The sequence below is a fragment of the Alexandromys fortis genome, unplaced genomic scaffold (assembly GCF_014885135.2).
Source record: "Alexandromys fortis isolate MF-2015 unplaced genomic scaffold, M_Fortis_MF-2015_v1.1 scaffold_41, whole genome shotgun sequence".
Taxonomy (NCBI): domain Eukaryota; kingdom Metazoa; phylum Chordata; class Mammalia; order Rodentia; family Cricetidae; genus Alexandromys; species Alexandromys fortis.
Genome location: NW_026067923.1, coordinates 6209722 through 6237215, shown reverse-complemented (window position 1 = coordinate 6237215; position 27494 = coordinate 6209722). Strand labels below are relative to the sequence as shown.

The 27494-nt window shown below is 42.6% G+C and overlaps 1 protein-coding gene across 1 annotated transcript in view; it reads left to right on the top strand.

Moving 5' to 3' along the window:
• Positions 1-27028, top strand: part of Kcnb2 (potassium voltage-gated channel subfamily B member 2) — a 404459-nt gene extending 377431 nt beyond the window's left edge. The window contains exon 3 of the mRNA XM_050142148.1: positions 24263-27028. Within this exon, the coding sequence (XP_049998105.1) occupies positions 24263-26407 (2145 nt within the window). The 3' untranslated portion in view covers positions 26408-27028. The remainder of the gene's footprint in view (positions 1-24262) is intronic.
• The last annotated feature ends 466 nt before the right edge of the window (positions 27029-27494 follow it).

The window sequence follows — 27494 nt, the reverse complement described above, 5'->3', positions numbered from 1 at the left end:
TGTTTAGTTTTACTTTGTTAAAGCTAAAATGTTTCCTTTTTATTTAGACAAAAGATGAGAAATGTTATGGAATATTTTGACATTCCAAAATTGCCAACAAAGTTTACATTGAATCAGAGGGTAGAATCAATAATAGGCAGACCAGAATTAGTCACAGAGGTTTTGGAGGACCCAGGATACATCTAGAAGGCACAGAAAATAGGGAAGGGTTTAGAAAGATTTTATGGCCTTCTGGAATGGGGAAGAAGAGAGTCCAGCACATTGCTTTAAGGTAGGACCAAGGCCCTCCCCACTATATTCCAGGCTGAGCAAGGTATCTTTCCAAAGAGAATGGGTTCCAAAAGGCCATTATAAGCAGTAGGGATAAATCCTGGTTTCACCATCAGTGGCCCCACAGTCTGCCCCAGTCATACAACTGTCACTCATATTCAGAGGGCCTATTTGGTCCTATGCTGTTTTCCTCACTGTCAGGGTCAGGCCAGAGTTGATAGGCTCCCATTAGCTCAGGTAAGCTGAACTGTTTCAGTGGGTGTCTCCATCATGGTCTTGACATCTTTCCTCATATTCTCACTCCTTCCTCTTTTCAACTTCATATTGGCAGCTCAGCCCAGTGCTCCGCTGTGGATCTCTGCATCTGCTTCCATCAGTTGCTAGATGAAGGTTCTATGATAACATTTAAGATAGTCATAAATCTGACTACAGGGCAAGCCCAGTTCAAGCACTCTCTCCACTATTGCTTAGGGTCTTTGCTGAGGAAAAAAAATATTTTCATTAAAAGAAATAAAAATAAAAAGAATCGATGCCTACAATTTGGAGACTTGGATGTCAGAAAAAAGAAATACACACACAAAAACACAGATACAGACAAAAATTATAATTAGGAAAAATGCATTTATTCCATGGATTAAACAATGAATACAGGTAGTATGTTTAATAGAGATGCAAAAACTAGGAACGTGTTAGCAGTATGGCTGAGTTAGTAAAGGTGTTTGCTATGTAGCTTGGCAACCTGTGTCAACAGAAACCATAACTCTCACTTCACCTGCGGTTAGACAGCATCCCAACCTTGCCACAGTCATTGAAATTCAAATCATTTAAACCAGACTCAAAGAAAGTTCAGTATGAAGTGCAGTTCTTTCCAGAAACTTCTGAGTTCTGGAAAAACTGAATCATACCTGAGTTCCATCCCCATATGAACATGAAAAAAAAAAGATGGGACTCCACCAAGCTGTCTTCTGACTTTTACACAAATGCCCTTGCACACCTGTGTGTGCATACTTTGCGTGTGCGCACACACAAACACACACAATGAAATTCTTTTTTAATCAGGAAGGGTTTACAACAATTGGAAGACAGCATCAGGAGTAAGACTAGAGAGACTGGCAGCCATGTAAGTGGACATATCACAGGAGAGATTGGAAATACAGAACCAAAAAACTATATGGAAATCATGAGATCTATGGAGAGAATTCATGAGATTTTAGCCACTCCAGAAACTTAGTGTAGAGAAATGCTAACTTATTTATATTGTGGGCTAATTTCCAGTCAACCTTATATGGTTTTGTATAAAGCTGGCTAAATATAAGGTTGCTGTTTATAAAAAAAATGTGAAGTATAAATCATAGTATATTATTAATCTGAGAAGGAAAACCCTTCCTTGTGTTTGTTGTTGTTGTTACTAAAGCTGAGAGGTCATTAACTGTTTAGATTGTGAATAAATCAAAAAATAATAAGCTAAAAAATAAAATCGTCTATGGCGAAGAGAAACCAGAAATCAAAAGGTTGAATCTAGGACCAAATATATCTTCAGTGGCATGAGAGAATAAATACTATAGTCAGTTGACTAAAACAGTCACTGATACGTGAGATATCACCCTTATTGAAATACTCACACAGAAAAAGAAAACCAAAGTGACATGATGGAAGTGAGAGGGAGCTGATTTATGCTGCCCTCAAATGCACAGACGGTCATTTTATTAAAAAGAAAATTTCCAGAGTTAAAATCTTGAAAAATAGTTAATAACTTGAGTATTTTAAATACTCTTAATTAACCATTGTTTGCGGCTTTTAAAAAAAGAAGTGTATAGGCTTCTACTCAAACAGAATTTTTACTTTTCCAATGAGGTTGAAATAGAAATACAACAGAAAGAGTGAAAGGAAGGAAGAAAGGAAAGGAGGGAGGGAGGGAGAGAGGGAGGGAGGGAGGGAGGGAGGGAGGGAGGGAAGGAGGAAGACCAGTTTAAACCATTCATTTCAATGATAAAAATGTAAAGATAATGGTTCATTGCACTAAGCCACCTCTCTAGTAATATCAACCTTACAATTCAGCCTGATAGATAAAAATTTTGTGTTATAATTCAATAGGTTGCACTAATCACACATGTCTCCATTAGGAATTCTACTGACGAGAACATACTCATTAAAACAAGATGTATTCCAGTATAGTGGCGGCATCGAGTTGGTTGAATGGGAGCTCCTGATACACTGCTGGGGAAAACACTTTAATGAGAAAGGGAAGAGGCATGAGCAGGAAGGAGGAACAGCAGATATGCCGTGCTGGAGAGCTCTGAACAGCTCTAGAAGGGCTCAGGACTTGGCCCCACAAAGGAATGGAGGAGGGAGAAAAGAGAGGGAAGGGGGGAAGGGAGGAACATGAGAGGAGATGGTGGAGGGGAGATGAGAGGGGAAGAGGTAAACAGGACAAGGAAAAGAAGACTAAATAACAAGATAGATAACTTGCTCCACAGTGTTTCCCTGGCAAGTCTGGGATGCCAATATGCAATTGGACAATTATGTTCTCATCTTCAACCTACCTAGTCATGGCTTTATAGAGAGAAAATTAGTAGTTCCTTTCAGCCTGCTTTGCAGGAGGATTTGGGTGTTCTTTGTTTATCTGCCAAATCTGCGGTACCTGACAGTCTCCCAACCATATCATTAGGATGAGAACTCTCAAGCAGGAAGACAAGGCGGCACAAAAGCGTGCTTCGTGTAAGTACGAAGTCATCATGCGCCTGGATTTGTTCTCTGGTCTACTTAAGTCTCAGAAGCAAACACTGACTTATGCAATGAGAAGACGGCATGGGGGGGGGGGTGCGTGAGGGGTCTGAATGATGCCTTTGCTCATTCTTTCGTTTATTTAGAAAGCTTGTTTTCTTCTGCTTACTGTGTTAGAACAAATACTAAGGAGGTTTCAAGGTCCTGGATGGTAGTCACTGGATTTGCATGGGCAGACCTAGAACTTTGATGAGAATAACACATATTTAGTAGGCATTGTTGGGCTGAATACACAGACCTGAACAGCATCTTACAGAACTCTTGGTAAGGAGTTGTACATTAGCATGTAACTAATGTATGAGATAAGCCTTCTTTATTTTTATTATGTTTATCCAGTTATCCAAAAGTGTACAACATTTTTCTTAGAGAAGGGAAACCCCAATAATGAAGACTTTCCTGGTGCTCAAGCCTTCCAGCATCCTAAAGGCTAATTAAATGTGTTCATGGTCCAGTGGCTAAGCATAGCAGCCTTTGAGGGGCTAGTTAATACACTTCATCTGGATGGTAGCAGCCAGGTTCTCAAAGGATTCCAGTTTTATGTGCCATCCTAAAATAATGTGTTAGACATGCCCTCTTGGAGGTATCAAATTTTAGCTTCCTAGCATATGCAAAACTGGAATGGCATTTAAAAGGCCTGGATATCTAAAGCACAGAGCCTCGCTCAATAGCGAGTTCTGCAAACAACAGCTGTGGCCACGAAAATAAAAGCATCTATTTGTGAAGAACTAACATGGAAAGGGCTTGTGGTCCTATAAGTGCTTTTACACAATATCCTTAAACACAGCTCCTAAAAGCAGTACTTACTGGCATCATCAACTTTAAAGGACATAGACCTCTGTTTGCATATATCACTGTGTTTGTATGTGTGTTTATGCATATTATTTTTATATTATAGAAGCAAGTTAAGTTGATTCTATTTAAAATTTTTCAGTGAAAATATTCACTTCTTTATCTAGTTACCTAGTGCCTTCAGCACTATCTGGGAGACAGATCCACCAGGTCTATGGGAAGGCAAGGTGAGCTTGCCCACTCAATTTGCTTTCAGCAACGGCCTCTTGGGAACATCCACAGAGTTCTAAGATCCTGAAAAGTACAGGAGAGAGTAATTCCCACTCATGGAGATCAAGAATGAAAACTTTGGAATATATGGTTTTTAAATTCAGCCTCCTTCAAAATAGCTGTATCTAGACATCTAGAAAGAACTCCCCTCCAGCATCAGAATCAGAGATAGGTGGGAGTTCCATGTCCCTTTGCAAATAATTTGCAAGATGCTGACATACACATGATTGCCTTGTCAAACTTCTAACCATACTAGCAAGGATGCCTAACCTGTGATTTAGGGGGATATAAGACTGAGAATGGTGCATATAAAATTATTCTGAAATCATAATCTACTCATTCATTTTGCTTTATCTTCATACTAAATATAAAAGCGTTTGAAATTTGCCTTAATAACCAGGAATCATTGTACACATAAATCTTCATGTAGGAAAAGTATTTGAAAATTGTGCCCTAATGTTTTTAAATAAATCATTTATTGTGTGATACATATAATGCATACTATAGCTTGATCCTGTCATCTCTATTACCCAAAAAGTAGCAACCTCATAGTTAGGTGAGCAATAAAATTGATATTCTAATTTAAAACATGACCTATTAGCTAAGCTCATCATTTTAAACTATAGACTCAAGTATCTTAATACTATTTAAGTCATATATTGTTGTCTGAGTTTTTCATCCTGCCCAGTTCCCACAGTTGTTAAGTCCCCAAAAAAATCACACAGAAGTCTACATTAACTATAAACTGATTGACCCATCTCAGGCTTCTTATTAACTCTTATAACTTATTATAACCCATTATTCTTATCTATGTTAGCCACATGGCTTGGTACCTTTTTCGGCGAGGCAGTCACATCTTTCTTCTTTTGTGTCTAGGCCAAGATGGCCAACAAATGGGCTTCCTCTTTCCCAGAATTCTCCTGTTCTCATTGACCTACCTCTACTTCCTGTCTGGTTGTCCCACCTCTACTTCCTGCCTGGCTACTGGCCAATCAGAGTTTATTTAAAATATAATTGACAGAATACAGACCATTCTCCCACACCAATATATACCTATTATATGATTAATAAACATTTATCTAACAAAATTTGGATCACTTGTTTTGAAGAAAATTATATAACTGAAAAAGAAATGTGATCATTAGGATGATCTATCAATATTGTCAAATTCTCTTAAATATTGAATGATTTAATTATAAATTTAGATGAAATATTTTAAGAGAATAGTGATAATCAATTTAATATTTGCCTCTTGTTTTTACTGAGGTTTTAATTACTAGATACCTTCCTATTGATTCTTTGAAATTTATCACCCCAACTTATAGTCTAGAAAATGTCATGAAGTAAGTTGTTTAAATAGATTCAAAGCACAATAATAACAGAATGGTGGAAATGATAAATAAAATGACAAAAATTGTTTTTAGCATTTTATTACTGATTTGAGAACTTTATGCAATATGTTTTATTATATTCAACCCCTCAACCAACTCCTTTCGGATCCCCTTTTTTTCCCTACTGATCCAATGTTGTGTCCTCTTCTTTAAAAACCCGTCAAGTCCAATTAGTGCTGGCCATTGATTCCTGGATTTATGGCCTTCCATGGGAGTTGGTCAACCTACCAGGAGCTCCATCCTTAAAGGAAAATGACTCTTCCCCCCAAATAGCTATCAATTGCCAAAAGTTTCTTGGTTTTATGCCTAACCTCCCTTTCAGTGCTTGGATTTTGTCTGGCTTGTGAGTGCTATCAGAACCAAAACTGAGTTGGTATGAGCAGCCACCCTGCTGTGTCTGGAAGACATTGGTTCTTTGTTGCCATCCATCACCTCTGGCTCTTACACCCTTTCCTCCCCCCGCCCCTTTTCTGCAATGAGACACAAACCTTGGGAAGAAGAGGTGTGATGTTGATGCCCTATTTAGGGGTTAGCATTCTGCAGTCTCTAATTCTGTGTACCTTGGCCAGATGTGGGTCTCCATGTTAACAAACATCTATTATAAATCAAGTTTCTGTGATGAGGGTTGAGAATGTATTAACCTATGAGTATAATGACATTAGGAGTCATTAGGGGTCAGTTTAATACTATGAAAGATAGAAATCTTAAGGTCAGAAGTAAGAAAGCACCAATATGCTTGTTTTTTTTAAAAGAAAAGTAGCCATATGCATAAATTATATAATGATGTCTACATCATTGACAGAGTGTATATCCACTGATAATTTTATAATATTAAACCACTTAGGGCATCATAGATATATTTGTTTGTATGAACACATCACATAATGTACAGCAAAAGACAAAATCACCTGATGATATATTTCTCAGAGCTCACAATGCCCCTAAGTCGCCTGTGAGGTCTAGATGGGCAGACCAGATTTCCAAGTCCTAAGCCAGCGTAACGCTGAAATGGAAGAGTGCAGGGGTAGTCTGCCTTCCCTTCATTTGCAGCATTATCCAATGCTCAGCGTGATGGTGACACATGCCTCTCATCCCAGCACTTGGTTGGCCAAAGAAGGAGGATGACAAGTTCAAACCTAACTTGAGTTGTAGACAGACCTTGTCTCAAAAGGAAGAGAAAAGGGGAAGGAGACAGGAAAGAAAATAAAGCTACATTTAGGAAACAAGGTTATATGGATCATCAACAATTATAATTATTAGTAACAATTGTTTATTCCCATTTTATTAGTACATGTTAATTGTACATAATGATAGATCTCATTATGTCTTTTCATACATATATAGTATTTTTATCATATGCATGCCCCATTACCCTTTTCTGCTACCTCCAAAGTCCTTCTTGCTGTGAAGTCCCTCCCTTTCCTCCTTCCCACTTCACAGATTTATTTAATTTCCTAATGAACCACTGAGTTTAAGTAGGGTTGCTTACAGGGTCCTGGGTGATTACGTATAGGAGCATGGGCTTACCAGCAGCCACAGCACTGAAGTCCCTCCCCCGTGGCTATTAACTACCTAGAGGTACACAGAGAGGAGAAAGACCTTCCTCTTCCTGTCTGCAGGTCTTTGTGGTCAGAGGCCTCCGAGGCCCTTCTCTGACCTGACCCCGGTGGGTGACAGGATGTTGGCAGACTCTGTCTGTGCTGTTTCGCTTCACTCTACTCCTCCCTCTGGCTCTTACTTTCTTTCTTCCTTAAAGGAGATAATCTGGAGGTCCCACTGCAGCAGAACAACCACAAGGGCCTTAGTCTCAGGATTTGGACCAGTTATGAGTCTCGGCAGTTATTGCTGTTGGCAACAAAACAGCTCCTGTGACCAGACTGACCGTAGCACTTATCTGTGGGTATAAACAAGGTTATTTAAATGGTAAAATTAATGAGCACAGAGTGCTTATTTGGCTAAGCAACAGTAGTAACTTCCTCGCTAAGGCTTATGACCCATCCAACCATGGGCAAGGTTTGTAGTACCAGGTATGGGTTTCTTCCTGTGAAATAGGTCTCAAATATAATCAGAGTGGTTGCTTACCCCATTACTGACTTGGCACAATTGCCCTGGTTGGTACTTCTAGCCTAGTCAGTCATTGTGGAGCCTGGCGGGCCACAGCGGAGTAAGACTGTGGGTGGCAATTCTCCCCCAGACGATCGGCTGATTATCATTTACTGGAGCATGGCTGCCTTTCCCTCCTCTACTGACAACTGCCTATAGAGCCCTTGAGAGGAGAGGGACCTCGTGACCTTGTGAGTCCCTCCCCACAGCTACCATTAGCTGCATAAAGGTCCTTTGAGACGGGGACATAGCATCTTCCAGGCACTATGAAAGTTTCTATCCCAGTTCCATTCCAGCCTGTTTTTTTTTTTTTTTATGTACTGTGACAAAGGCGTGTGGTGTCTTCTGCAATAGGTTCTATTAATAACAGAACCATCTAATAGAATCATCTAGTTCTAGTAGGCAATGAACAGCTGTGGCAAGTGCATGCATTATTTTTAGGGAACAGCTAATGTTAGTAGTGGTAACACCCTGGCCCAACACACACATAAACATGAGCAAATATTTTACAGCACACAACTTATTCTTCCTGACATTTTCTGTCCTAGCATCTGTCTTGCTTTTATAGAAATGTTGACTATGAGTCTTAGAATCATTTGAGAGCACCAATAGTTTGTTACTCACAGTTTGGAAAAAAAAAAATTACTGTTCATCCATTGACAACCACTGCCATGGTTGGCTAAATAAAAAATGCATAAAAAACAGTACATTTAAGGTGCTTTTGTCTAAAATCTCTCTGTTTATCTCAACAATACAATAATAATACTCAGCACCTTTAACTTATAAACCACCACAGTCTTTGCCAGCTATACATCAGACAGATTAATATCTAGAATAAAGAATTATAAAATCAAACAATTTAATTATCTAAATTCAGTCAATAAATGTACTTATGGACATAATAGACAGATACTTCTGAATAGAAAAATACAAATGACTAATAAATATTTTTATAGTGTTCAACAGTCTTAGCCATCAAATTAAAACTACTTTGAGATTTCATCTCACGTTAGTAAGAATGCCTGTCATTAAGAAGACAAATGACAATAAACAGTTGTCAGGAGGTGGGAAAGAGGAAAGCTTATTCACTGCTGGTGGGATTGCACAGCCACTATCAAAGTGAGGATGGGGGCTCATCAAGGAGCTAAAGGTAGAACGACCATCTGAGCTGAGCCTATAGTTCCTGAGTATCTCCCAAAGGACTCTAAACCAAATCACCACAGGGTACCTGCACATCTGTGTTGACTGCAGCGCTAGTTACCACAGCCAGGAATGGAACAGCCTATGTGTCCATCAGCAGAGGCATGGCTAAAGGAAACATGACACATATATACAATGAAATTTTTCAGTCTTTAGGAAAATGAAGTCAGGACATTTGCAGGAAAATGGATGGAACCTTGGGTCAATATTTTAAGCCAATTAAGTGAGACTTGGAAGATACTGTACGGGTTTCCTCATGTGAGAATCAAGATTTAAATGTGTGTGGTGGGGAGTTGAGGGTTGGAGGCCAGTAAAGGAAAGGAAGAACTCTTTTTTTTTTTTTTTTTTTTTTTTTTTTTTTTTTTTTTTTTTTTTTTTTTTTTNTTTTTTTTTTTTTTTTGGTTTTTCAAGACAGGGTTTCTCTGTAGCTTTGATGCCTGTCCCGGAACTAGTTCTTGTAGACCAGGCTGGTCTCGAACTCCCGGAGATCTGCCTGCCTCTGCCTCCTGAGTGATGGGATTAAAGGTGTGCACCATCACCGCCCTGTGAAAGGAAGAACTCTTAAGAGGGAGAGGTGAATGTGGTAAAGAGAGGACAATGGAATTCCTGCAGTAAGAAAGCAGAAGGAGCCAGGCAGTGGTGGTGCGCACCCTTGATCCCAGCACTGAGGAGGCAGGGGCTGGCAGATCCCCATGAGTTTGAAGTCAGCCTGGTCTACAGAGCAAATTCCAGGACAACCAGGGCTACACTGAGAAATCCTGTCTCAAAAAGCCAAAGAACGAAAACAAAAGGAAGGACAATTTGCAGTAGGCTGGGGGTGGGGGAGGACACGGACACACTCCATGGGGACAGCAGGAATAATGAGGGAGGGGTGAATAAGAACAAATTACAATGACTCCTATCTTAAAGTACCCGAATGAAACCCTTGGCTTTATGTGCTAACTTTAAAAATAAATAGAGCAAACAAGAGAACCAACTCCAAGCTGAATGGGGTTTTTCCATTTCTTAATATCACAGGCATTTCTCCCTCCTAACTTTGCTTTCAAACTGCTATTGGTAGAATTTCCTTCTCCCCCTCCCTCCACCCGACCCCATCCCCTACCCTGCATCCTGCTGGTATAAGTGACGCTTCCAGTTTCTGGCCCACTATGTCCCAGCTTGTCTTGAGCTGCTCCTGAGGAAACAGGTGTTAATTATCTGAGTGACAAACCCTAGCTATTTACACACAACAGCAAATTCGACTTCGTGTCCCCCAATTAAACAGCATTTCCTGCTGACTGGGATTCTAGCCCTCCTTTTCAAATGACAGTAAATTTGCTTTCGAAGTAAACACGCTTAGGAGCTCTTTGAGTGCTCATTAGGCTATCGCTCATTAAAGGTTAGAATCTCTAATTGATTAAACGACCTGATTGCCTTCATTTCCTCAGCTGCTAGGCGGAGGTACCACAAGCTGCAGCACTGAAGACAGCAAAGAGGACTGAAGGAACCAGAGAGGAGTCCTTCTTAGACTCTTCCCAGCTTCTAATGGCTGCGGTCCATCCTTGACACCCACAGTGGTTTGGATGTAGGATGTCCTCTGTAACACCATGTATTTGAAGGCTTGGTATCAGTATCCAGTTTGGGGAATTCTTTCAGAAGGTTGTGGAAACCCTTAGAAAGTCAAGCCTCACTAGACAAAATGGGTCACTGGAAGGTGGGACTCGGGGCTACTTCCTGGCCAGGCTCTGCTTTCTGATTGTGGATCCAATGTCCTCACACACCCTCTGAGCAGCATAAAGCAAGCCACAGGCTGGAGAGCACATTCTTGCCCGCAGAACTGAAATTAGCTCATTAAAAAATGTATGAACGAGCCTCTAATTCTGTCTTTGATCTCACTTTCCTTCCTTCTTAGCATGGGTATCCAACCTGGGGCCTTACACATGCTAGGCAAACATGCTACATTGAGCAATACTCCCCTGCCTTCTGAGTTTTTATCTCAGGTCACACACATGTCTAAAGGGAGTGCCCTCAAATTTAAATGCACATATAAATTCCTTGGAAATCCTGTTAAAAATACAAGTTCTGCAGCCAGGTGTGGCAGCATATTTCTGCAATGCCAGCATGGAAGGCTGAGTCAAGATGGTCACAAGTTCAAGGGCAGCCGAGGCTCTATGGTCAGACTCTTTCAAAAGCAATGAAACAGAATCAAATTTGGGTTCTAGGATGGGCTTATAGCTCAGTGGTGTAGTACATGCCTTACATGGGCCTTAGGTCCAATCCTCGGTAACTTTCTTTTAAAGCAGGAAGCTTGAGGTGAAGCCTGCTAGGGGTAACTGCAGCTAGCTCAGAAACCATCCTCTCCCCAAAGAAATGGTGATGAAGCAAACTTTCAGTAGGGAAATGGTAATGGAAATGTCGTTTGAGATCTCTTTTATCAAACCGACCTTACTATCTGAAAACGTGAGATGTAAGATGCTACTGTGGCTTCTATTTGACAGTCTGAGTTTACAGTTAGACTTCAGGGTCTTTCCACAGGGTGTTTTGTGCTGGCTGAGGGGGAGGTAGCGAACTGGTTCAGCGCTTTCCTCCAAGCACCGCCTGAGCTTCGGACTCAGAACCCAGGTAGAAAAGCTGGGTGTGGCGGGCATGGTTTGTAATGGCAGCGCTGAGGAAAGAGATCCCTGTGACCAGGTGGCCAACTCCCTAGACTAGTGAAGTTCCAGACCAGTGAAGGACCCTTGATCCCAAAACCAAAATGGACAATAATATGCAAAGTTGACCTCTGGTCTTCACGCAAACTGCAAATGCATCAGCACACACACAAAAATACTATGAAAACATAAATACGGAAAAGAAAAAGAGCTCTCTTTCTATAAAGTAGTTTATTTTATGATAAAGGGTTTTTAAAAAAAACATATTTTAAGTGGCAAGACCTTTGGTAGTCCTCAGAAGGGAATCTAGGGAGACCCTGTGCTTAGACTGAATGCACGTGACTTGTAGAGATTGTCTACATGAGACAGTAATAAGATCCTTCTATCCAACAAGCGCTTCCTGAGACTAAGTAGTGAACACAGATCTCCTAAGTACAGATTTGCTGGAGCCCATTCGGATTGCAGGCATCTGACTATTGCTGCTGAACAAACAGGTCCCAATAAAAAGCCTTTTTTTTTTAATATTCAACCTCATTCTTGGAAGAACACCTGTCATTCTTGCTTCAGAAGTGAAAAAAAACCTCCCATGAAATACAGCTGCTTCTGGGACCGGGAGACCACACGGTAGCCTCCCTAGTAGATGGCAAGGTTCCTGCAGGCCCAACAGGCTTTGGCTCCCATCTCACTTCTTGCTTGGCAGTGCTCTTCGGTTTCACCATGGCCCCTGCTCGTCTTGTTTGCCGGCGTTCCATAATGTGGTCTTAATGATGTTGACTCCAAAAGTCCTTTTCAGAAGACCTTTGCCGCTGAGATTTATTAAAAGGGAAGATGATTGTGTTACAACTTTTGTTTTGTTCTTCCTGTGAAGCTGCTGGGACACAGTCGTGAGCTATGGGGATAATGGAAGAAATAAATCCTCGCAATTCCCTGCTAATGGTGATTGATGAGCTGGGGAGAGTGAGGAGGTATCCAGGGAACAAAGCCAGACTTTAATGGCACTTTATTTCTGGAAATTTAGAATACTTCCTTGCAGAAGCTAAAAGTCGGAATGGGTAAGAAGTCATTCAACAAGCAAGGATGCTTTCAGGGAATAGCAAGTATAAACCCGTCCTTAAACTGGCCTCTGCCCTGTGTGACTTGAGCATGTGTACTTAGGATACCATTTTATCTAAGAAAACAGTTCTGGTAAATAACACCGTCTGTATTTTATAATTTATTCACGTGTCTGGTGAACCGTTTAACTCTACCAGAACTGTTTTAACTCTATCAGAAAATGTTCCCCTTTACAAAGCCTGAAGTTCTAAGTAGACTAGTTTCTTCCTATGAAGAAACATTTTTTAAGATAAGACATGGTTAATGCAAAGGATGGCTCTGTCTTCTAATTCTGTAAGAAGAAGACACTGAAGCTCCTGTCGGAGCTGCTCAGACTCCCCGGTAACCTTGGTGAGAAGCTGGAACACCCCCAGCTCCCCCAACCCTGTAACAAGCCAGACTGAGAGTGAGCTACCTCTGGACAAACGGGCTTAAATCTGCCCGCTGTCCAGCTGTTGAAACCGCTCTCTGGGCTTCTTCTGTGTCCCCGACCTGTCTCGCGTATTTCAGCTATTGATCTGTTCCCCCTGCAAATCCTTTGAAATCCTTCGGTTGGCATTTACTCCTTACAGAGGCATCCTCAAGCTTTGGTAGGCATCAGCCTCACTGGACTGAGCGGTAAACGCCAACAAAAACACAGACTGCTGAGAGTCTCCCCGGTTTTATTCCATAATAATTAAATAGGGCCTGGGAACCCAGCTTTCCAACAACAGCACATCACACGCCATGTAGCTGATCTCCTGGTGCTGAGCCAGGGAAATTGGTCTACAGACGGAAGCTCAGCACTCTGGCTTTCTTTCCATCATGTGCCCTTCGCAATTTGCATGACCTCCCAGAAGTACCCAGCAAAAAGACAGTGCAGAACTTCCTGTTCCCCAGTGCTTTCATGGTTATGTGTTGCACAAATGAGGGCGGAATCGTTCACATAGAATATCCGGACTGGTATCCTCTAGAGTTACGCAGTGCACAGTCTATACCCTTGAATGGAGCAGAGATGAATTCACCTCTGCACCGTGCTCTTTGGGGAGTCCTTGAGCCATACAATATTACTTAAAATTTTCTGAGCAAGACATAATTTGGGGAGCCTTAGAGCCATTGTCCTCTCCTCTCAGCCTGCCTTGAATTTGCTCTCCTTTTTGAATGGAAATCTTTACCAAGGCTTCCCCCTCAAGATTACTTGTGATTATAATTGTACTTACTTAGGTCAAAGAAAACATCACTCCAACACAAAAAAGAATATTACAAAGTCTGGATAGAAATGTAATTAGGCAGAAATACCCAATCTCCCCATTGGAAAATAAAACACATTCAAAATATTTTCTTATTTCTTAAGTTTCCATGAGTTATCTTTTTAAAGAACTGAAAAGCTAGTACTAATGAGAACAGTGAAGACGGGTTCTGTCCATTGTCTTTACTTTGTCCTAAATCTTCAAGTGTCTGAGATGTTGTTTAATCACATGGTATTTTAACAAGTTATGCCTGCAAATATGTATTTCTTCAACAGAATATGCAGAATTTTTTAGTTTGTATGTCCACACATTTTTCAAAACTTTTGTGAGGCTTTACTTTTGGTCACATGAGACAGTAATTGGCATAGGGATATATCAAAATATGTGTATAAGTGTTATGAGACAAAGAGTGATTTTCATCAATGATGTGACCCCCTGGGAAGTCAACCACATGCCAGGGCAGGCACCACTTGGAAGATTGGTTGGGAAATACAAACTTGACTGAATGGGCGGAAAACTCAAAGTTGGGTTTGAAGGGAGGGAGGATTACAGAGTGTGGTTATGGGGGATGAATATGTTTAAAAGATATTGTATAAACTTCTCTAAGAATTAATAAAATTCTGCTAAAGGTAAAATAAAATATGTATATATCCAAATCTGTTTTTAAAACATAGCCTGCATTATTTATTACTATCATTAGCTTCCTATCTTTCGCACAAGCCTGAATCATGCAGATCTATACATGCAACTATCACTGTGTGAACCGATAACATTACACGCGAACTCATAAACACGCCATACAGAATGAGTATGGCACTTTTCTTTAAGCAAATGTACCCTTTCATAAAAGTGACATCCAAAGCCAATATCTATTCAAGAGCAGGCTTCTTAATGAAAAAGGATTTTTTTTAAAAAAAGGAAAGGCAATCTCTTTGGTGTAATTGAAGAAGAGGATTAATAAAAAAGTATAGATCTTAAAACTAGGAAAGGATTGTGCTGTTGAACTTGGAACACTGCTCTGTTATCTAAAGTAGACCGTTTCAACCAGGAATTTCTATTTAAGGAAGAAAATTATTCACAGCAGTTCAAGATATTTAGGCTGACTTTGGATTATGCAGAAGCCAGCTAAAATGACAAAACCTTCATCATATCCTCTCATAGTTAGAAAACATTTGACTTTCTTCCATTATTTGTTTACGTTGGTTTGTGCTTTATACACAGTCTTGCTTGCCGCATCACCCTACTGCTTCAGGTTTTTGGGTTCTAGAATACCATTCTTGGTTAGAAAAACCCTTAATTCTTCAAAGGTCCATTCTCATTCCCTCTAGCTCTGTGGATCTCTCCCTTTCTTTTTTTATGGGAGGTAGGATGGGGGTGGGGGTGACTTCTTTATTCAAAATACGTTCACAAAATGCCTGCTCTGTTCGACGCTGTATGAATTTCCACAGAAGATCAGTAATAATTGCCATTAGCCTGAAACCTTGTTTGAGAAACAGAGTTGTCTCCCTGGGCTTGTCAAATGACTCTCTGGAGAGCTGTAAGGCTGTATGAGTGTAAGGGAAAATGAATAAAACTCGGGCAAACTTGGGCTGAAGAGAGAAAAGGTAAAAGACAACTGAGGGACGAATCCACTGAGGGCAGAAAAAGAACTCCCCAGAATATGAGTTTGCTGTTGCTTGTCACAGAGAGCCATCGTTACACACCTACACCCCAGCTGCTGTTAATCTTCAAGTTCCTCAGTTCCTTCTTCTGGATACCCAAGAGCAAAATAATCTAGTTGGGGGCTGGAGAGATGGCTCAGCTCTTGAAGAACTGAATTCCATGTCAAGTGGCTCATGACTGCCTGTCATGCCAGCTCTAGGGGGTCAGGTTGGTTCCCTCTTCTGGCTTTTTCAGACACCTACACTCAAATGCACAAATTCAAACACGGAGATCTGTGCACACAAATAATTAAAAAGCAAATCAGCTCAGACATCTTGGAGCAGAGATTACTGCCAAGTCAGCATGCCTAATCAAACACAGAACACTTTCTTAAATTTGAATTTCATACAAACATCAAATGGACTTTCAGTACAGCCCATATAAACATTTGATTTAAATACAACTAAAAATTCTGTATTTTTATCTCTTAAATTGGAATACTCTGCAAAATAAAGACAGCTCTTTGAGTATAAATAAGATTGCAAAAGGAGAAATAGCAAGTTCAAGTCAGTGCATAAAATGTTCATTGAACCTCATTTATAGTGAACACAGGAAGCTAATACTCCATGTAAATATTCAAAGGGGTGTCTCTCCATCTTCTGAGCTGACTAGGCAACTGGAAGAAGGGGTCATATTAGAGGGTTTGCCATTATTAGGAAAAGCCTAGCTTTGGGAAGTCTTGTTCATTGGCACCAAACATCCGAGACACTGCTGTTTTTCTGCCTTTCCTAATCATGCCGTGTACCTAAACGTGGTCTTTTGGAGGATATTGGGGGCAGGAGACATATAGACTTTCAGAATAAAGACAGGATAAAGAACTAGATCCTTCTGTTGGCTCAGTAGGAATTGACATATGATTTGGGAACTTCTCAAATAAGGATGATAACAAATAGAGTTAGTGCTTTACAATTTACAAGAATTGAACATGCACTTTGTTGATTTGTCCTCAGAACAAGATTGTCTAGGCAAACAAAGCAAGGGTTTCATTTTCTGCAGTCTCTACACGAGACAACTGACTCTCAGAAAAACTGCTTCTGATGACCAGGGTCAGAGAGGGAACACAGTGTGTCAGAACCAGGGTTCAATCTCAAGCTTTTGATCCTCTGTCATATATGACTACCAGTTCTGCCTACTTCCAGCCCCTTATTATATTCCCTAAATCCTTGTTTCTTTGGGTTTCCCATTTTTCTTTCAATTTGATTTTTATAATGGACAATTTCTAAGCAGCTGAGCTTGGTAAAAACCCGTTGGAAGGATGTGTTCCCCTGGACCTTTTCTTGCCTCTTTCCCCACACCCTATCGTTCCTGCTGAAAGGGAGGGCCTAAATCTTCATGGAGACTGTGAGGTAGTCCAGTAACAGAGGTCTTGTCTAATACATGCAACTCTCTGGGCTCGGTCTCCAACAGGGCAGCAAAAACAAGCAAACTTAATTAGTTAAATATTCATGGAGACCAGCTGTCAGAGAAGGGATTCATGACTCGGCTCAGAAAGAGCTCACAGAGGAGACATCTGTGTTTTGCCAGGCTTGGCCAGTCTCCATGTTCACTCTTAGGATCCTTAAGACTTCCCAGAGAAGCAGTTCCCTAGGAAGGGACTGCCTAATCCCTGGAGTGGGCGTGAGACTCGAGCCATCTCCAGTTCACTATCGCTTCTATGTGTGCAGAGATTCTAAGAATAATATGGAATTCCATGTGTCAGTCTTCACCTAATGACTCGCTTCCTAAAATGTAATTATTTCAGACACCGAAACATACCATGGATATTGAAACTACACTTATTTCTGAAGACACCTGCAAAATAGCCAAACAGTGTCTTTGGTCATAAGATATCACAATTCAAAAATGTTAGGTTTGTGTGTGAAGATGCAACGCAGTCCAACCAGGGTTGTTCCTCATAGCCTTCTTCTCCCCATACAGAAAGCATTGTGGGCACGGCAATCCTTCATCTAATCAGCCTATGAGCTGCAAGAGAATTGAATTCTGGAGTCACATAATCACCAGGGCCATCATAACCTTGCAAGCAATTGGATTTTATTGTGATGCTTGCTCTTTTCGTTGAGTCATGTGACGTTAGAGCAGAAGGAGTCTTGCCTGTATGTGAAAATCGGCTGAGAGACCTTAAGTGTGGAGCCTTTTTTGTTCTGGGAAAACCAAGGGAACACTAGAAAAGGGAGCAGTTATCCAGAGTGCAGCCTTCAGCTGTAGAAAGGTAGGCACCTTGTGGTTCAAAGAAAATGAGAGGCTGGAACTGAAGGCCACCACGTGACTCTTCCTGCAGTGGGAGTCCACGCACTTACTTTTAGCTCAGCTGTTCCCAGGAGTCATTTGGGGAGTAGACACGGGAGATGGGTGTATGTAAATCATGATATTCTTACCAAATCCTTGCCTCTTCCTTCAACAGGTGGGTTGGCATTTGGCTGATAGGCTCAGCGAATCCCTGTTCTGAAAGTAGAAGATTATTCATGCTTCTAAGAATGCTCTTTGCAGCCCTCTTCCTTCCTGTCATTTTAAACTTATCCCTACCCTGAAAATTCTTAGGTCGTTCTTCTCCACAGTGTTTTCTATGGCTCATCCAAAGCATAACTCACGCCCCACTAGGAACATTACCAGAGTGATGTATAGCAGTTCAGAGCATTTAACCTGGTTCACCTCCTGACATTGAGGGAAAAGGCCGAGTGAGGGAAGAGAGAGACAATACAAGTGGAGCTCTCCGGGCGAAGCTCAGAATTTCTGTCTATTTGTGTGGCAGACTGAAGATCGGAGGATACACAGCAGATGAACACACATCAGAAGCAGGCTACAGAACTATCTGCATGTTTTAAGGCATGAGACAACCTCTGTCAAACTGCAATACTGGCCACTCAGGTGGCATGGTCAGAAGGAAAATGAGACACAAATCATTGTTTAGGTCAAAGAACATGCTTGGAACTGTTAAAAATTATGGACAGGAAACTGGTTGTGGTGGTCCACCTCTGTAATGGCAGCACCTGCAATGCAGAGGCAGGAGGACTGGGAATTGGAGGCCTGGGCTCCAAGAGCAGGTCTAGAATCATATTTAAAAGGGAGATGTTTGCTCACTTGGTATAGTACTTGGCCTAGCATACACAGGGCATCCAACTCCAGCAACACATAAACAAGGCAGAGTAGAGCAAACCACCAATCCCAGTATGCTTATGAAGCTTAGACAGAAGTAACGGAAGTTCAGGGTCATCCTCAGCTACATAGTCAGACTGAAGTCACCCTAGAATGCCTCAGATCTGTTCTCGGAGACAAAGAGACAGTGGCGTGGAAAGATCTCCAGCATCCCTTACATTCACCACACTCTGTGTTTTCCCAAGGGTTTCCTTCATGATCCGTTCAATCATCCTCCGAAGTAGGCGAGGCGTCTCATTTGATCTGAGACCGGATTGTCTTCAAATCTAGCAAAGGCACGTGCCTTAGTCCCTGCCCTGCATTCCTTTCCACCACGACACATTCATTATCTACAAATAACACTAACAAGTTGGTGCAACTGAGGCAAGATGGGCTGCCATGCATACGGTAACAAACAGAAATCCACGCAGCCAACTCTGAGTGCCTACTTATGGAAGTGTGGGAACTCTGTATGTAACTCCATGCCACGCTATAGTGCCTGTGTCAAAGCAAGGACAGGAACTAACACATTGAAATTCCAACATGAAACAGCAGATAATCCACTTTAGTACTTTTGAGTTCCTTAATGTACATGTGGGGTTACTTAGTGCTTCAACTCCTGGGTTTTTCTTTTTGGTTTTTGGTTTTTGTTTTTTTTTTTCCTACAATAATTCCCTTTCTTCAAGAATGTACTAGGGTCCATTCAAGTGTCTGCTAACTTTCCAAGTGTTAAATGGAGCCATCTTCACCAGGTGGCAAGCACCTAGACGATAGACTAGACTAATATTACACATCATTTTGGGGTTAAAAAATAAAATGGCTTACAATTCTAACTCTGTGAAGTCAAAGAAAACTGAAGACCTACTATGCTTTGTCAAAAGGTTGGAAGATGGCGTCTAAGGGTGTGATTCATGGTACAGCACCCGCCAAGCACGGGTGAGATCCTGGGCTGGTCCAGCACATGCCAAGAACGGGTGACATCCTGAACTGGTACAGCACATGGCTGTCAGGAATATTTCCTAACCGAGCTCTCTGACGACGCAAAAATTCCCAATCAAGCCAAATCAAAACAAGCCGAATTAAGAAATATCCAGGTTTAATGGAAGATCTGCGCTCTCGGGTGGCCCCGAGGGGGGAAACCGGGAAGCCGCAGGAACACAACCCCCAGGAGGAAGAAAGGGGGACCACATGTTCTTCTTTTGGGGGATCGCTTAAGTACCCAGGGAGGGGTCAGGACTGGCCTGCTGGGATTTGAAGTCCAGACCAAGCCTGGGGGCTGAGATAGATGCCAGGGACTGGGGCCTAGGCTCCCAGCCTAACATTCCAGACTCTTTGGCTATAAGGGGTGACAGAGCATTGGAATGGTATTTATGACAAACACTTAGGCTCTCTTGGGAACAAAGGGCGTAGACTCAAATCTGGCTACTTCCTGCGGGCACGGGGCGGCGTGGAGGAAGGGGAGAGCCAGGTGTCCACGTTTAGCGAGAGGTGTGGCTGGAAAGGCATCCTATGAACTGTCATCCTGGAGAAGGCAGGTATCTGTTCCTTGGGGGAGATGAGAAGGCAGGTGTCTGGGAAAATGTTAAAGATGAGTGTGTCAGAATGAGGAGCAGGTAGTTCCTTCATTGCGGCATCCTGGAAAACCGGAAGGTAGAAGTTCCTGTCTGCTGAGCAGATCAAGTGTCCTGAGTAGGTGCCCGCTTGAGCCTGGAGAAATGGTACCAGCATGGATGTCATAAGAGCTTGGCAGCCGCGGGTGTGGTGAGGATTACCGTGTGAGGTCCTGTCCATGGAGGCTCGAGAGACCTAGAAGTTAACTGTTTAAGGAGTACTCTGTCCCCTGGGGAGAGCAGGGAGGCTTAGGGGAATTAGGGTCCCCTGGTGTGGGGACAGGGAGACAACTGTCAGAGTGTGAACGGAGAAGAGACCTTAAAAGGGAGAGGTAGGGTAGGTACCCCGCCAGTGGAGGAGTTTGAACTGGGAGGTGATGGTTAAGGAGAAAGGGTCTGCCATAAAGCAGTTTAAAAGGGCTCAGGCCCGTAGGGGAACATGGGGTGGCCCTGAGGCCAGGGCCAAGATAACCTTAGTTCAGTGGAGAGCTTGGTAGGTTGTCGTTTGATGAATCCCATTTTCCAGGAGATGTGAGCTTCTGACACGAGCTCCATGACTCTGAGCACCGCATTTGCTGTTTCCCTGGAGACTGGAAACACTTCTATCCATCATGTAAAAGCATCCACAAGTGTTAAGAGACAACAAAGTTTTTTATGAGTATGCATATGAGTGAAATTAACCTGCCAATCTTTGCCCGGTTGTGTCCACGAAGCTGGTGTATGTGGAGAGCTCCTTGTGGGTTGGCCTGTGGGGCCTCGTCCGGCTCCCAGACTAACAATGGCTAGCACGTGTGAGATCCTAGGCTGATACAATACATGCCTAGCATGTATGAGATCCTGGGCTGGCACATGGGAAGAGATTCAGTGTGGAAAATCTAGCATATGGATACCTATACAAGAATGGTAGAAGAAATCCCAATATTAAAATGTCCAGAGCTGGATGCTGTGGCACATGCCTGTGGGAATCAGAGGCAGGAAATTCAGAAGTATGAAGCCAGCCTGGGCTATACAGTGAATTCAAGGCCAGCCTCTGCTACACACTAGGATCCTGTCTTTAGAAGAAAAAAAATACTCCATAAGTCTCTTAAGGTAGATGAAAACAACTGGTCCTATTGGAATTCACTGGCTCATATATATATATTGCTTTTAATTATGTTGAAAATTCATATGGTATATTTTGATCACACTTTCCCCTTCCCCATCTCTTCCTCCTCACCACCCCCATCTGTCCAACTCCACCCCTTCTTTCTCTCTCTTTAGAAAACAAATAAGCAAACAAACCAGAAAAAAAAGATACTAGAAACACATCTAAACATAAAAACGCAAAACTGGAAACAATAGTATACAAACAAAATTCCAGTGGGATGAAACTTGCCAAGCAAACCAATATGAGACCAGAAAAAAAAAATCTAGGAAACCACCAAGGAGTACATGCTCTGCTGGCCACCTACTGCTGGGTATCAACCCTGTGAAACGGGTTGTTCATTTGCAAATCATTGTCCATTTGGAGATAGCTTCTTGGTTAGAAATGGGAGCTCATGTCCACTTCCCCTTCTCAGTTCTGGGACCCCACATGGCCCGAACCTACGCAGGCCCCGTGCACGCTGCTACAGTCTCTGTGAGATCATGCGTGAGTCAGTCCTGCTGTGGTTGGAAGACACTGTTTCCTTGGCATCACCCATCCCTCTGTATTTATTTTTATTTGTGCACATGTGTGTATCTGTGGAGTGGGGGTTCCCACAGAAACCACATGGGAGTGTCAGATCACCTAAAGTAGGAACTGGAACTGTAGGTATAGACAGGTGTGAACTCACCTGCCATGAGAGCTGGGAACTAAACTCGGGTCCTGGGCAAGAACAGAAGTGTCCTTAACCACTGAGCCATATCTCCAGGTTAACTGCTCCACCTTTTCAATAGGAAATTCTGAAGCACACTCAAGAAACAATACATAGCCTGATTCTAGGGGAAAGCAAAACCCTACTAACAGAGTAGCATTTTTGGAGTTGAAGACCCACATAGCTACTTAGTATCCATAAGCCATTCTGAAAAGCCTTATGCTCTTATGGTTTTCTTTGTAACAAGTGAAGAGGAAAAATGGTAGCTAGAAGAACAGGAAGAGAAACAATAAAAGATATAAATGAAGCATAAGAGTAAGGAAGAGAAAAGAGAATAACTCAAAGTAGAGGACTTTGCATACATAAAGGAAAGAAAACGCAGGCTAGGGAGATGGCTCAGTGGGTAGGAGCATTTGGCATGCCAGCATGAGGACCAAGTTCTCAGAAGTTCACAGAAGCCATGTGAAGCTGGGTGTACAACCCGAGCATCTGGCAACCCAGCACTCCTACAGGGAAATGGGCAGCAGAGACCAGAGGCTCCCAGAATCTCTCAGCCACATGGTCTAGTGCACACAGCAGAAAAACAACAGAGACACATCTCAAGAAAGGCAGAAGGTGAGGATGGACACCTAAGGTTGTCCTCTGACCACTACACACTCTTTAGCAAATGGACACCCCCATACACACACGCACACACACACACACACACACACACACACACACACACACACACATACATGTGTATAAAGAAAGAGGGGAGAAAGAATTCAGAAGACCTAACACAAACTAAGTTTTCACAATCTAATAAGCTATGGCCTCAAGACCTTTAATCATGGTGCTTTGAAATGTCAATTAGATGCTGGGCCTCTTTGTAAAACAGTCGCTATCTGGTTATTTTTCTCACAGCTAGGTAAAAAATTGTTACTAATAACAGCTGCCAAGTTTAGAGGACATCAGGGGATTACTTCTTCATGCTGGACTTTTATTCATGCAAAGTCATAAATAAAGGTCAGACCAAACCAAGTCTGCCCAAACTAGGCAAAGAGAGTTTCCTGCTCCAAGATCTGTGTGCTCCAAATGCACAGAGTCTTCTAAGCAAAGAGGGACACCCTACATTGCTCTCTAACTTCAGTCTTCTCTATATGTCACCATAAATCCAGAATCCTGAGTTAGAACCAGGAAATTCCCCTTTGCATTTCCTATATTTTGTATGGATTCAGATTTCCCACATTCCCTTTCCTGACCTTTGTGTCTCTACACTGAAATCCTGGATCTCTTTCATCTTCTTAGCAATGTCTGCATGCTATGCAATTGTTCCAGAAACCAGGAAGTCGCTATGACCGCTGCAAGCATTCCACATATTGGTAAGCCAAGACCCAGGAAGGTTAAACAATCTGGCCAAGGTCCCAGAGTAATTGGCATAGCCAATGTCAGAGCTTGGGCTGCGGACTCCAAAACTCAGTCACTGTATCCTCTTCTCACTTCTTCCTGATGCTGTCCTCTTTCTTGCCTTTCTGCTGCCCTTTAATCAGACTGGATCATCTGTCTGTCCTGTAATAACATCTGACTGTTCTTCAGCGTCTTCATGAAACTATCTTCCTGAAGGAAGTTAGCTCATGATCTACTTCCCCGAAGTGATATTAGCCAAAAACCTACGTTCCAGACAAAGGCTTTCCCAAATTGCTCCTCAAGTCAATGCTGACCACATGAGAAGTATTTGTTCTTACAAGGAGTACTGCCTGGCCTCTCCTCTTCCCATGTAGGGTCTGAATTAGTGTGCCTACCTGTAGGATAAAGCTTTGAGATTCTCTATCAAGCTTATGTAGCATGTAAGAGGATTCACTGAAGCGAATACAAACCGGGTGGTTAAAAAAGCAAAGTTCAGCTCACTAAGAGAAAAAAGGTTGTTACCTCCAAGAAGGTGTGCCAACTAGATGGAGTCTTCATCCAAATGGTGGTAGCCCACACAAATGTGCCTCAGACAGCGGCAAGTAGGGAGAACTCAGGTTTTGTCATATTGCTAAAATCTAAATGTGCCCGAGGCTCTTGGGCAACATTAACTCAAAGAATTTGTATTCCTAGAGAACTCTGGGTTGTAAGGTGACCTTCATAAAGCCTTTCTGGAATGGTAAGATCATTCTCTATCATTCTGAGGACCACCACTGCAGGTGTGGTTGCCAGGGAAACAAAGAGGATTTGCTAATGTGGCCTCCTTCTCCTTTCCAGATCCTGGCCATCGTGTCTATCCTCTTCATTGTGCTCTCCACCATCGCTCTGTCTCTCAACACACTCCCGGAGCTGCAGGAAAACGACGAGTTTGGACAGCCCAGCGACAACCGCAAGCTGGCCCACGTCGAGGCAGTGTGCATTGCTTGGTTTACCATGGAGTACCTTTTACGCTTCCTGTCCTCACCAAACAAATGGAAATTCTTCAAAGGCCCACTGAATGTCATTGACCTGCTGGCCATCTTACCGTATTATGTCACCATCTTTCTCACCGAGTCCAACAAAAGTGTGCTGCAGTTCCAGAACGTGAGACGCGTGGTCCAGATCTTCCGAATCATGCGCATCCTCCGGATCCTGAAACTCGCCAGACACTCGACTGGACTGCAGTCTCTGGGCTTCACCCTCAGACGGAGTTACAATGAGCTGGGCTTATTAATATTATTTCTAGCTATGGGGATAATGATATTTTCCAGCTTGGTGTTTTTTGCCGAGAAAGATGAAGATGCTACCAAATTCACCAGTATCCCTGCATCATTTTGGTGGGCCACCATCACCATGACCACTGTTGGCTATGGTGACATTTACCCTAAAACACTGTTAGGGAAAATTGTGGGTGGCCTCTGCTGTATTGCAGGAGTCCTGGTTATTGCCCTTCCTATACCCATCATTGTAAACAATTTCTCTGAGTTCTACAAGGAGCAAAAACGCCAGGAGAAGGCTATTAAAAGGAGAGAGGCTCTTGAAAGAGCCAAAAGGAATGGCAGCATTGTTTCCATGAACTTAAAGGATGCCTTTGCTCGAAGTATGGAACTGATAGACGTGGCGGTGGAGAAGGCTGGGGAGTCGGCCAATACCAAGGACTCCGTGGATGATAATCACCTGTCTCCCAGCCGGTGGAAGTGGGCCAGGAAGGCTCTGTCGGAAACAAGCTCCAATAAGTCCTATGAGAATAAGTACCAGGAGGTTAGCCAAAAAGACTCCCACGAACAGCTGAACAACACCTCTTCCTCCAGCCCACAGCATCTGAGTGCCCAGAAGCTGGAGATGCTATACAATGAAATCACCAAGACACAGCCTCATTCCCACCCAAACCCGGACTGCCAAGAACAGCCCGAGAGGCCATCTGCATACGAGGAGGAGATAGAAATGGAAGAGGTGGTCTGCCCACAGGAGCAGCTGGCTGTGGCACAGACCGAGGTCATTGTGGACATGAAGAGCACCTCCAGCATCGACAGCTTCACCAGCTGTGCCACCGACTTCACTGAGACTGAGAGGTCGCCCCTGCCACCCCCCTCTGCCTCTCACTTGCAGATGAAGTTCCCCACTGACCTCCCAGGGACAGAGGAGCACCAAAGAGTCAGGGCGCTTCCATTCCTAACACTAAGCCGAGATAAGGGGCACGCTGCCAGGGAGGTTACACTGGATTATGCCCCGATTGACATAACTGTGAACCTCGATGCTGGGACATCCCATGGTCCTTTGCAATCTGACAGTGCCACCGACAGCCCTAAGAGCTCGCTGAAAGGGAGCAACCCCCTCAAGTCCAGATCCCTCAAAGTGAACTTTCAGGAAAACAGAGGCAGTGCACCCCAGACCCCACCCAGCACAGCCAGGCCACTGCCAGTAACCACAGCTGACTTTCCACTCACGACCCCTCAGCACATCAGTACTATCCTTCTAGAAGAATCCCTGCCCCAGGGAGAGAGACCCTTGCTGGGTGCTGATGCTTCAGCACACTGTCAGGGACCTTCCAAAGGGCTATCTCCTCGGTTTCCCAAGCAAAAACTGTTTACTTTCTCTCCTAGAGAAAGGAGGAGCTTCACTGAGATAGACACTGGAGAAGACGAAGACTTCTTGGACCTCCAAAGGTCAAGACCAGACAAGCAAACAGACTCCAGTCCCAACTGCTTAGCAAATGAGCCTGGTGATGCCAGAGACCCATTAAGAGAAGAGGGCTGTGTGGGCTCCTCCTCCCCTCTGAACACAGACCACAACTGTAGGCAAGACAATTACCAGGCTGTGGGTGAAGTCAAAAAGGACAGTAGTCAAGAAGGGTACAAGATGGAGAACCACTTGTTTGCCCCAGAAATTCATTCTAACCCAGGAGACACAGGTTACTGTCCCACTCGTGAGACCAGCATGTGACTAGTTATAAAAGCAATAAAAAAAAAAAAAAAACTTGTTTCTAATGCGATTAGTAATGCCATGAACTAGAATATGGGAAACCCCTCGCCTAATAAAACAGTGCATAAAGTGTTATTTTTGCATGGCATGAACAGCTTAGTTTAAGTACTGTTTAAATAAAGAGTCAAGACTGCATTTTGTAACAAACAGGACCGAGTCCAGTACAGCGAGCCAATAAAGAGCCCTCTTAGGAACCAGCGCTCTGCCATGTCTGACATTTTTGATCCTTTCATTTCGAGCTGTAGGCAGATTTTCCGGCTCTGACTTTTACATAACCATGAATTTTAGGACGTGCACATGAAAGGATGAAATGCCGTTGCATGTGTCCATGCTTATGGGGTGTAAGGTGCTTTGAGCTTGCAAAATGCATAACTATGTAAATAGGCCTGGATGCAAAAGTGTCAAGAGCGTAGGGACCCGAGTTTCTGAGAGGCAGGTATTTCCTTCCCAGCCACCGCTTGGAGGAGCTGTCCAGACTTCCTGTTGCAAATCTGCGACCTCTTCTTAACACACTTTGTGCATCTTGCTTTGGATTATAAAGCTCTTATGTTTGTTTAAAGGAATACAGTATTTTTATTTATTTGGGAGATAATTCAGAGGATATGTTTATATGTATTTTAATTTATTTGGAATAAAATTCAGAGGGCATTTTTTTTCCGTTTTGCTTTTGCTTAGTTGTTGCATCTGTGCTGTTAAGTATAAACCATGAAAAGTAGTAAGATTTAATGACCAGATATTAAGTATTTGGAATTTAAGCTTGAACAATTTAGCTATAAAATAAATACCAGGTCACAGACTATTACAGAAATTCAGTTTTCATAAACTTCAAAATGGATAGAAGATTCTATCATAAAATTTCTAAAAAATTCAAATTGATATTACACATTTGGAATTTAATCATCTGTAAAACAAATTTCTTTTTAAAAAAATTCTTTTGGCACTGCAAACATGGCTGTGTTTTCCTCTAGTGTCCAACATACAAGTTAAGATTTGTGAAAATGGAAATTCCATAAAATGACTCTTGACAAACTAAAAGTAGAGCTCCCTT